Source organism: Leptidea sinapis, chromosome 29 (genome assembly GCF_905404315.1).
Source record: "Leptidea sinapis chromosome 29, ilLepSina1.1, whole genome shotgun sequence".
Lineage (NCBI taxonomy): Eukaryota > Metazoa > Arthropoda > Insecta > Lepidoptera > Pieridae > Leptidea > Leptidea sinapis.
The window spans coordinates 4,506,982-4,519,906 of record NC_066293.1 but is presented as its reverse complement, the minus strand read 5'-3'; the positions used below and the strand labels follow the sequence as shown (position 1 = coordinate 4,519,906).

Genomic DNA, 12,925 nt, shown 5'->3' with positions numbered 1-12,925 from the left:
TTTAACTTTGCTAGGGGTGATTTTGTTTATATTACTGTACTTATTTATACAGCGATGTTCAATAAAGAATTCTTAGCGGTACTGCATTGTTAATGGGCAGGGCGAATCACAGTCAAGTACAGTCAATATATCATTTCAGCCGAAAGCGCCGACCCTGCGCTGTCCTCATCCAACGTTTTCTGGCGATCTTGACCAGTTCGTCGGTCCATCTTGTGGGGGGGATCTACCAATGATGTTCTATATACATATAAGGACATATCATTCGCAGTCTGATAGCGGAACCGAAGAAATGTGCTTAAAGACAATGTAAGCACACTTTTGTCCTGTGTGAGTCCTTGTCCTCAGTCGTGTGTCAACTGTCACTGTCCGAATCAAACCTGAACTGAATAAGTTATTTTTAATACAGTTGCTCAAAAAGTGGCATATTGCAGGGACGTATAGCGTTCGGGATGTGGGCTATTACATATTCGTGCTTTTTCTTTACCTTTTCCGAACTCGTGCGTTCTCTTTCCCGACTGTCAAAATATTGTCTATTAAAAAGAAAAAACCAACCACGAAGTTATTATCATTTACGCAAATATTTCTAAATAGAAGCTACAAATTTTTTTCAATATCAGATTTAATGATTTGATTCAATGAGTTAGGTTAGGTTTTATTTCATTTCATTTTCATTTCATATCAATAAAAAAATCTACTGAAGACTTGGCTGTATGGGCATAGCCTTTGCCTACCTATAAAATGGGTGGAGAAATCAAAAACAAATCTCTGCTTATATTATTTTACGGTTCGCGCCATTTTAGTTAGTTGAGTTTATTGTGTTATTATTATTCTATTAAATTGCTTTATCTTTTCGCAACTGTATTAAAAATAGTTGCTCAGTAAATGTGCGGAACCGTCATTGCAACTTGTTACGACTGTCAACCCTCACCTTCAGCTGCGCCTCGGCTCGGGAAAACATTTGTCGGAACTCTTTGCAATGACAGGCTTTCCGCACTCGTGATGAAATATACTATTTCATTGCTGCTTATTGACCAAGAATATTTCAAACAACTGGAGTAAATGCGGCAATGTATAGCAGATAAGCAGTAAAATTTAGCAGTTGAAGCTTATCACCGTATAAGCTGTGGCATGTTCCATTTTTAGGCTTTTGTTTTTATACAACGTGTTTTGTCTATATCATGTATAGAACGCCATTGGGCCCTACCAACACTACATCTTCCAGAACGTGGTCGTCATTTGAGGAATTTACAGCCTCAACGGTCATCTGTCCGTCTAGATATGTGCCCTGCTCACTGCAACTTCAGTTTCGCAATCATCTGGGCTATGGACTATTATTGTAATGATATGGCCTAAGGTAAAAGGACCCCTGTTTCCACAGTAAGACTACTTAGTTGGGTCCATTTTGCGTGCAGTATTGGCCAGTCACTCCAACCAGCCCGGCTTCTTCCAAAAGTTAATAACACTACTGGGGTGTTCACAGACTTCTTTTAGCGACCTCGTATTTGCTGAGATTTTTGCTCGTTGTTTGGCCACCCCTGCACATTTCTGGATTACGTGAGTGACCGTTTCGTCCTCGGCCAGACAGACTCTGCACTTAGGACTGTCCGTTACGCCGATTGTACAAAGGTGATTATTTAGTGATGTGTGACCCGTTAGAGTGCCCACCATGATTCGGATATCGTGTCTGTTTAAGCTGATAAATCTACGTGTCAGTTTGGGCGATAGTACGGGTAACGCTTCTTTCGACTGTCTACAGCTTGAGACATTCATTCATCGGGTGTTGTGTAGGTTGCTGGTGAGAGAGCGTATCCATGAACGTATTTTAGTGATAGGAGTGGACTGTGGATTAATAAAACATAAGACATGGTGGAGTCACCTTTCTCTAGCAGCTGCGCAAACATGCTCTGCACGTTGGTGTGGTGGTGTTTCCACCGGAGGCAGTACTGCTGCGGAGCCATCATCTCGCTTTGGTCTCTCTATTTGGTCGTGTTGCACCCCTGGAATGTTCTGCTAATACCTGCAACAAACGATTAACTTTCATTAACATTACAATAGATATTATTATTATTTTTATCTTGGTGCTGCAGACGAGGACTATTTACGCTATTTATAACCTGGGTCCTAAAGAATGATTGAGAGCAAAATTTTAATAAATAAACATCTTAAACGTTTTACTCACAATATACTCTTGATAATGTTATGCATGTACATAGGCACATAAGTTAATTTGCGAGGAACTGTAATAGCCATAATTAACACCAGGAACAGACATAAACTTATAATGCCTACTACTCGGCTAAATAGAGTAAATAAGTCTTTTGTGGGGCGATGTATATGCTTTTACAACAAGATCCTAAAAAATGTTCATAGCAAATGTATTACGATACTCAAAAGAACTGCTAAAAAACGTTGGTGTGGTAAAGGTTACTATAACATAAATGCCTATGTTACTATTACATATTCTTTGGTTCTAGGTCAACAGTAAATACCCTATAAATTTTGATTCACTTGTGAGTGTCGAGATATACGTTTTTTACGACATAAACGGTCAAAGAGACGGTCTACCAGACAGACGGACAGACAAAGTGATTCTGTAAGGGTTCCGATTTTTTCTTTTTGAGGTACGGAACTCTTAAAATGGAACGTGCGTGACTTCTACCGCGAATGCGCGATATCAACCATCACTGCGCAGGTTTTTGCGTTGTTTTGCGAACCTTACGACTAACGGCCGATTTCAATAACCTATTTATCCTTAGTTTAACTTACGGATACATTGCTGTCACCGTTTTAATGACAAGATCATATCTATCCATGGTTATGTCCAATATTGTTATAGACCAATGCTATCTGTCAATAGGTTATTGAAATGTAAATAATCGTAAAAGGATAGATATTAAGTAAAACTAAGGATAGATAGGTTATTGTAAACGGCCGTTAGTCGTTATCATTCACTTGTAACCGATGCTATCGAACTGCCAGCCGATGAGCTGGCAAGGACAGGAGCTTCCTCAACCTGGGCCTGAACCTTTCTGCTGTGTCACAGAATCCCTAATACGTTTATGGTCCGCTACTAGATCGCGTCCCATTGTTCGGCCGGTATTTATAGCTTAAGGCTGCAATCCCAAGAAATCGCCAAAATAGCGCATAATTGAAACCATTTCTTGACGTTTTATATAAATAATTTGAGAAGAAAATTCACTTGTCCTTTACATTTCTATTTTTATAAATTATACGAAGAAATATCACCAAAATACCCCTAACTTTTACGGTTGAAGCCATGATAATCATTCAGTCTACACAAAAATTGTACGAAAATTTATTAATTGTTCACCAAAACTATTTGACATGACATAGTTTTGTAAAGAAAGTTGTATAACGTTAGTAATAAATTAAAAATGCTTCTAATTCTTAATTAAAACTATGGCGATCTTGTGCGAGAGAGGTAACATAGCTCCGCTCGATTCCTCAAGACTCGGTCAACACTAGGGCTTGCGTCCGAGTAAGGGGCACAGTACATCCACATATTTAAGATCAACTTTCCCAATAATAATATTAAATAACAATTGACTCGTTTGGAAAAGATCAGTTCAACAAACGACCTGCAGGGCAATGTTTAGGTTTGTGTTATAAGTTGAGGGTTTGGGTTGAGTAAATTACGTAACGGGAGTAGAAAAAGTACTTTTATTTTTTAGTACATGTATCAAAAGACAATGCATAAGGATAATATAATGGTAATGGCCAGGGCGAATCACTTACAGTCTAATTCAGTCAATATATACTTTCAGCCGGAAGACATACGACTGCTGGACAAAGACCTCGCCAAAAATCTCCACGATCTTGACCAGACCATCGGTCAATCTTATGGTGGGATTACCAATGACGTTCTATACACATATAAGGATAAATCATTCGCACGGAACGGCAAAAGTGTGCTTACACACAATATGAGCACACTTTTCTCCTAAGTCGTGTGTCAACTGTCACTGTCCGAATCAAACCTGAACTGAATTAATATTTTACATTGCTGCTCATTGCAATTCGAGGAATATACTGCCCCAACCGCCATCTGTCCGTCGAGCTATGTGCCCTGCACCCTGCCCTACACAATAAGACCACTTAGTTGGGTCCATTTTGCGTGCAGTATTGTCAACTCCAACCAGCCCAGCTCCTTGCAGAAGTTCAGAAGACTCCTAGGGTGTTCGCCGACTTCTTGGAGCGAACTCCTATTCACGTAGATATTTGCTCGTTTTTGGCTACCCTCGCACATTCCAGGATTACGCGAGTGACCGTTTCGTCCTCGGCCAGACAGCCTCTGTACTTAGGATTGTCCGTTACGCCGATTGTGAAAAGGTGCTTATTTAGTGATCAAAAGACAATGTATAATGATCTATTTAAAACAAATTGATTCCCATTCTTAAAGTAATTGCAAAACCTTGGCCTGACTTCTGTCGAAATAAAAACTCTCCCAAACAAAAATTGATAACACGATCGTCGGAATTTCGAAAACAAAGCGATAACGCGATCGTCGGAATTTCGAAAACCCGATAGCGATGTCGTGGGGTTCAACGCTTATCACCAAAAATACCGCGACTGTTTTATTTTTTGTTCGTCATACACAATTCGTGTACTTGTGTTTGGCTGTGTTTAACCTGGCTCACCCACTGTGCTTTTTTTTTCTTCAATTTATTTAATTATAAATATATGCACAGTTGGTACTTAAATTTTACATCTCGCCAAACTATTGCAACAGTTTGTTGGCGAGTTTACGCTATTAGACTATACTATACTATTGTGCATCTATAATAAATAAAAAATAAAGAATACCTAATTTGTTCGTTACATACACAATTACTAATACACATATAACATTACACTCATATCATTATATAGTTATCAATTCATAATATTCCTAAAAACAATTTAAAATCTTACCTGTATACATATAACTAAACTATACTACTTTAAATATTAAGACTTACGTGGAGACGTTAAGGAAGTGTTCTTTTAATTTTTTCTTAAGTACTACTTTACAGTTTTTTATATCTGAATGTCTTAACCATTCTATAACGCATTGACGCCTTTGAGATGTAGTGCTTGGAGAAAGATGCTCCGCATCCCCTGGACAGCATTTCGATCTAATCTTTCCATACTGCGTGAACTCATGATCTCCCCGCGATTGTCTTCCCAATGTCTGCGCAGAGTTTTAGAATACTTCGGTCACATCGCAAGGAAGGACGATGGAAACCTTGAGAGGCTCATTGTGGTCGGCAAAATAGATGGGAAGAGACCTCGTGGACGCAGTCCAACAGGATGGTCCGACCAGATCCGCTCCGACCTCGACTCTACCGTTCACAATGAATTTCACACCGCCAGAGACAGGAATAGATGGAGAGCGATCATACGTGAGAAAGTGATACACAGGGGTGGTCACGACCCTCAGTATTGAAGAACCATTCTATACTGTTAAAAATTTGAGGCACAACATATTCCCTTAATTAGTATATTATTCCCGTAGTAGTTACATATTTTGTGGTATATTATATATATATATATTTTGAATAATAATTATCTTTTGTTATTAAATAGTTTACTTTGTTAGTTACTGGCAGTATTTTTAAGTCTTTAAATATATTTTCATAATTTTTTCCGTATTTTTCATTTTCTTCGCTTCCAATTATTAGTTTTAAAATTCTAATTAGTACGATTTATTATCCCTACAAGTGCAGACCCGGCAAATGTTGTTCTGCTATGTCCTCCTCCTCGCGTCGTATTCCTCATTGCTGAGGGACGTGATTTCTCTGATGATTGATGACAACTTTTTGACAATATTTCCCTATCTGTGGGAGTCTCCGTGTACACCGTGTGCACTAGCTTTCTAAATGTGATCTGTCAGCCGGGGATCACTTGACGGAGGGTATTTTACTAATCACCTTCAAAAGGTTGCACTTACAACCATAGAGTTACAATACACGAGTGAGAAGAACAACTCTAACGTTGATACATCAAGATGGAAATGGAAAGCGGATCTTTTGTTAAAATAACCGATTTTGATAGGCAAGTCGTAAACAGTCAGCCAAGCTTGGAACTACCTCCATAGCTTCTCCGGGGCATAAAAATAATAGGGAAGTCCCAGGCCCAAGGGTGGCGTAAGATGCGACTAAGGGCATTTACCAGTGGGAGGCTCCTTTGCACAGGATGCCGGCTAGAATATGGGTACCACAACGGCGCCTATTTCTGCCGTGAAGCAGTTATGTGTAAACATTACTGTGTTTCGTTATGACGATTTATTTCGCCTTTGGTGGATCACTTTTTTTTTATGGAATAGGAGGACAAACGAGCGTACGGGTCACCTGTTGTTAAGTGATCACAGCCGCCCACAATCTCTTGCAACACCAGAGGAATCACAGGTGCGTTGCCGGCCTTTAAGGAAGGTGTGCGCGCTTTTATCATGGCTCTCATCATATCTCGTGGAAAGACGTTCATGTGTGGCTTTAAAGGGCTATTCTCTTCAATCAATCAACGTTACATCGGGTGTTCCCCAGGGATCAATTTTGGGGCCACTCTTATTAAAAATGTTTATAAACAACATCACCAAATGTGTAATAAATACAAAATGCTTTTTTGCAGACGATCTAAAGCTTGCAAAATAAATCCTAACTCATGATGACGCTTTATCCTTGCAGGAAGACATCGATCGAATTGCTGACATGGATCCGAATTCTGCTGAATGTTCTATTATTAGCTTCACTCGTACACGCTCTCCAAATGATCACAAATTTACAATTAGCAACTGCCCACTGCAGACAAGTGAAACTATACGTGATAGGAGAAATACACTAGACACAAAACTACGATTTAATGTTCATGTCGAAAACACTTACAGATCAGCGCGCAAGATGCTAGGATTGTTCAGAAACGCCATGCCTTACAAAAAGCTTAAAACGAAAAAAATATTGTTTTCTACACTAGTTAGAAGCAAACTTGTATATGCTACGGCAATTTGGAGACCTGGCTACCAAGTTCATAAGGATGGGATCGAAAGCATTCAAAGAAAAATCACAAGATTTTATTCCATTGGAAAAGACAATGAACAGACATAAACTGATGATGCCTACTACTCGGCTAAGTCGAGTTAGTCAGTCTTTTGTGGGGCGATGTATATACTTTTACAACAAGATCCCAGAAAATGTTCAAAACAAAAAAAAGTATTACGTTATTCAAAAGAATTGTTAAAATACGTTTGTGTGGTAAACGTTACTATAACATAAATGACTTTTGATACAACAGATTGCGAATGGAGTGACCACCCTCAGGCTATTAAATAATAACTTTAATTGTACAATATTACTTTGTAAACATATTTATTCGATGAAAAAAAAAGCCCGCTGAGTTTGTTGCGCCCATTCTTCCAGTCACATCCTATTTTGAATAAAAATATTTGACTTTGAATTTGAAAATTTGAACTACCATATATCATGCGGCTAAAAACTTTCAAATTAAAATCACTGATAAATAAACGGAAAATACATGATATTATGTTTTTTTTTATTTAAGCTTAGAATCAAGTTTCCCCCCCTACTCCACAGCATCCTATTTCATTTTTTACGCACCCAACCCATAGGACCAATCTCAGTCATCATTCCCTAATACCCCGAATAAGTAGACTACACAATGAATTTATTAGTAGAGGTAAGTCCATTGATCTGTTCAGCGATAATATAACAAAATTTAAAGATAAATCAATTAAGACACTCAATTCTGCAGCGGTAGATATCACATAGATATTAAGATTGTGAATATGTTTTTGTATTATTCTTGTATTTTTATTTCTTATATACCTTTCATTATATACTTTTCCCCCCTTATTCATAATAGTCTGCTAACTTAAAGCATTGCTAATTCTCACTCTGTCTTCTTTTATTTACCTAAGTCAGGATGAGAAAAAACATTCCTTAGCGGCTGTTTTAAGTTAGCGGACCATTATGAATAAGGGGGTTAACAATTACATAACTTGATTTAGCCTTTACTTATTATATATATTTTAAGTTTTTGTGCGACTTGTATTTATGTGCATGCTGTAACTGCCTATAAATGTAATTATATGAATCCCTAGCACCTAAGACTTGTTTAATATTAATGTATCACATGTAATTCTGTTGGTAGTTCATAATTAAATAAATAATATAAAAACTTAGCCTATTTAATATAATATAATACAATTTGAGGTGGCCTGCGCAGAACCAGACAATAACCCTGGATCATTATCGTCTATACAGGGCGTCCAAAAGTTATGGGACATGAAGGGAAAGTACCTTAAATATCGTAGATAGGGTATTTTACTGAAAGAAGACATTATGTTATTTTTAAAAGTTAGTAATTCTGCATTTAAAGTTTTTCTAAAAATTACTTGCCTCGTCTGGGAACGGAATTTTATGATGCAAAACAAAAAAATGGCCAAAAAACTAATAACTCTTCTTAAGTAACATAGTATTTTAAAAAAACGTAAAATGTTTGAGTCAATTTTCGACGATTTTCGAAAAGTAGCGATATCTACAAAAAAATCTTCGAATGCAGAATTACTAACTTTTAAAAATAACAAAGTCTTCTTTCAGTAAAATACCCTATCTACGATGCTTAAGTTACTTTCCGTTCATGTCCCATAACTTTGGGACGGCCCTGTATAATCTACTATACTATAGTAAGCCTTCTTTGTCTAAGAAGCTTTAATATATTTCTTGAATTTGTGCTCAGTGAGTGTCTAGTACTTATTCTCTCTGGTATATTATTGCACAATTGAATTCCAAGACCTATGAAGGAGCTCCTAACTCTAGCTAACCTATTACACGGCACGTTATAGTAGATTGTTAAGGGCCCGAGCGCAGCAAGGTCGGCTATAGTCCGAGTAGGTATTGATACTTTTACCCGTGTTAAACACTCTACTTTTCATTTGGAATATGAGGAAAATAAAACTAGTTGTTTATCTAAGCACAGATTAGTATCCCGCCAATTTATGTCGAATTTTTAAATTTCAAATATGGAACTCACCGCGTAATTGTTGCGGTTTATTCCGCTCAAAGAAGTTTGCGCTAAGTACACACTGGCTGTTTAGAAAGTCACATGGCCGCAGCATTTTTTTTATTAGTTATTTTTTACATAAAACTCTTCACAGCGGTTCTATTTTTAAAGTTCATTCCGGCCCTTAGGTGGGAAGTAATTTGTATGAGTTTTTCCCTCTCTATGGAGGGAAGCAGCATTTTCCACCCAACAATCACATCAAAACAACATTACTTTAATGAAAAATTTAGTCTTTCTACTTGAATCGAATGAATTCAAATCACAATTTATGAAGATAGTATTCCATTTATTTATATTATAATTACTATTTCATCTGACACAGTGGGTAGGGCAGCGCCGACATTTTAGATAAGGCTTATCTGTCGGCCATGTTCCGAACGATTTTGAATAAATAACACAACCGAGAAATTTTCAAAACATTTCTGAAATATTACGTCGAATTGAATTTCTGTACATTAGTCGATACGGTGGTTCTCATCAGAGATAGGCCGGTTCGATTGGCTCAAAGCACTAGTTTCTGACTACCTGGTCAGACACTTTAAAAACATAATTTTAAATATATTTTTTTTTATGAAAATAAGGGCCGAGACGAGCAGGACGTTCAGCTGATGGTTATTGAAAAGCCCTGCCCATTACAATGCAGTGCCGCACAGGATTCTAGAAAACGCCAAAAATTCTGCGGCACTACAACTGCGCTCGTCACCTTGAGACATAAGTTATCAAGTCTCATTTGCCCAGTACTTTCACTAGCTACGACGCCCTTGAGACCGAAACACAATAATGCTTGCACATTACTGCTTCACGGCAGAAATAGGCGCCGTTGTGGTACCCATAGTCTAGCCGGCATCCGGTGCAATGGAGCCTGGTGAAAAGCAGTAGTTTCTAACTACCTGGTCAGACACGGTAAAAACCTCACAATTCCACCTTCGCACGACACGCCACAAGTTAGGATATCATCCCCACCATCTGGAGCGTTGCCGGCCTTTAAGGAAGGTGTACGCGCTTTTTTTGAAGGTACCCATGTTGTATCGTCCCGGAAACACCGCACAAGGAAGCTCATTCCACAGCTTTGTAGTACGTGGAAGAAAGCTCCTTGAAAACCGCACTGTGGAGGACCGCCACACATCCAGATGGTGAGGATGATATCCTAACTTGTGGTGTGTCGTGCGAAGATGGAATTCGGCGGCAGGAATCAGGTTAAATAGCTCTTCGGAACACTCCCCATGATAAACGCGGTAGAAGAAACACAATGAAGCGACGTCTCTCCGCAACGCCAAGTGATCCAGCCGACCACAGAGCACTGGGTCCCCGACAATTCCAGCTGCTCTGCGTTGCACGCGGTCAAATGGATCGAGCTTTTTTTTTTTTTATGGAATAGGAGGACAAACGAGCGTACGGGTCACCTGGTGTTAAGTGATCACCGCCGCCCACATTCTCTTGCAACACCAGAGGAATCATAAGAGCGTTGCCGGCCTTTAAGGAAGGTGTACGCGCATTTTTTGAAGGTTCCCATGTCGTATTGTCCCGGAAACACCGCACAAGGAAGCTCATTCCATAGCTTTGTAGTACGAGGGAGAAAGCTCCTTGAAAACCGCACTGTAGAGGACCGCCACACATCCAGATGGTGGGGATGAAATCCTAACTTGTGGCGTGTCGTGCGAAGGTGGAATTCGGCGGCAGGAATTAGGTTAAACAGCTCTTCGGAACACTCCCCGTGATAAAGGCGGTAGAAGACACACAATGAAGCGACGTCTCTACGCAACGCCAAGAGATCCAGCCGTTCACAGAGCACTGAGTCCCCGACAATGCGAGCTGCTCTACGTTGCACGCGGTCAAATGGATCGAGCTGGTACTGGGGTGCTCCAGACCAGAGATGACAGCAATACTCCATGTGTGGCCGGACCTGCGGTTTGTACAGCGCTAGAATGTGGGCCGGCTTGAAGTATTGCCGTGCTCTATTAATTACCCCCAGCTTCTTCGAAGCCAATTTGGCTTTGCCCTCCAAGAGGCCACGGAATTGGCAATCGCTCGAGATTTCGAGACCCAGTATACCCGATACTAGGCGAGGCTGTAAGGGACGTGTTGTCGAAGAGCGGTGATACGACAAATGGGGTTTTTTTAGTGGTAAACGCGCAAACTTAGGACCATTATTAGGACAGGCAAAGGGTTCAAGTCCATACAGCATTATTCATTATTTAAATAATTACTTATCAAAGCGCAAGATTTTTACAAAATTGTTCTTTTCTAAAAACGTAGAATAGCACGAGGAATACCTACTACTCGACTTAGTCGAGTTAGCAAATCTTTTGTGGGGCGATGTATAGGCTTTTACAACAGGATCCCAGAAAATGTTCAAAGCAAAAGTATTACGTTACTCAAAAGAATTGTTAAAAAACGTCTGTGTGGTAAAGGTTACTATAACATAAATGACATTCTTAATGATACCACATATTGGGAACGGAGCGACCGCCCTCAGGCTATTAAATAATAAGTTTAATTGTACAATGTTACTTTGTAAATGTTACTTTAATTGTAAAACATATTTTTGATGAAAAAAAAAGCTCGCTGAGTTTGTTGCGCCCATTCTTCTCAGGCCTGAGGCATTCATTTTGGAATGGGTGGTAGTTTTTTGACTTTCTTGAATAAGTGATTTCACATCCTATTTTGAATAAAAATATTTGAATATGAATTTGATGATTGAGACGGCTCTACCTTTTAAAATGTCATCACTTCACACCGAATCGTCATGATTCCGTTCTCAGTCTCAGCTCACAAGATACGGTTATATCAAAGTATTTCTATTGAGTGCAAGGTAACTGTCGGGCCGTTTCCAGTTTTCTCTTAGCTACGGTTTTTTCCGCGGCGTCTCAAGCTTATAGCCAAAGAGCTGACAAAGATAATCACGTAATAGTTAAGACAAGTTGGGTGTGCCCCTTAACCTTTTACCAATGGAAGGCTCCTTTGCATCGGATGCCAAGGAATGTGTAAGCATTACTGTGTTTCAGTCTGAAGTGCGCCGTAGAAAATGAAATTAACAGGCAAATGAGACTTGACATCTTATGTGCCATGGTGACGAGCGCAGTTGTAGTTGCAACTCAGAATTGTTGGGGTTTTTTTATGGAAAAGGAGAACAAACGAGCGTACGGGTCACCTGGTGTTAAGTGATCACCGCCGCACACATTCTCTTGCAACACCAGAGGAATCATAGGAGCGTTGCCGGCCTTTAAGGAAGGAAAGGTTTTTCAATAATCTTGAGCGGCCCTGCATTGTAATGGGCAGGGCGTGTCGATTACCATCAGCTGAAAGTCCTGCTCATCTCGTCGAATATTTTCATAAAAAAAAACTTCCTTAGTATTTAGCTATAGTTATTTGCAATACACAGAAAACAATGATATAATTGGCTATAAATTATAAATGCGACTTATAGAAGACATATTTTTACCACTTTGGAAGCGTCTCTAGCGCAAACTATTCAGTTTAGAAAAAAAATATATTAGAAACCTCAATATCATTTTTGAAGACTATACATGTATGATGACACCGATACACGTATGGGTTTGATAAAAAAAAATTGAGTTTCAGTTCTAAGTACCGAGAACCCCCAAAATTTATTGATTTTTATCTGTTTTGTGAAAATCTTAATGTGGTTCACATAATACATCTACTTACGAAGTTTCAATGGTTGAGTTCTTATAGTTTATGTGAAAAAGTGGCTGTAACATACGGACGGACTGACAGACATGAATGAATCCATACGGGTTCCGTTTCTTGCCATTTGGCTACGGAACCCTAAAAATGATGTAACTATTCGAGACTAATGTAGTCTAAAGCCATCGGAAATTAATGAATT

At 39.0% G+C, this 12,925-nt stretch overlaps 1 protein-coding gene across 3 annotated transcripts in view; it reads right to left on the bottom strand.

The window, feature by feature from the left end:
* Nucleotides 1–12,925, bottom strand: part of LOC126973588 (uncharacterized) — an 86,714-nt gene that overhangs the window by 54,715 nt on the left and 19,074 nt on the right. For all 3 annotated transcript variants that reach the window (XM_050820911.1, XM_050820914.1, XM_050820912.1), the window contains one exon: nt 1,877–2,017. In XM_050820911.1, the coding sequence (XP_050676868.1) occupies nt 1,877–1,961 (85 nt within the window). In that variant the 5' untranslated portion in view covers nt 1,962–2,017. The remainder of the gene's footprint in view (nt 1–1,876; nt 2,018–12,925) is intronic.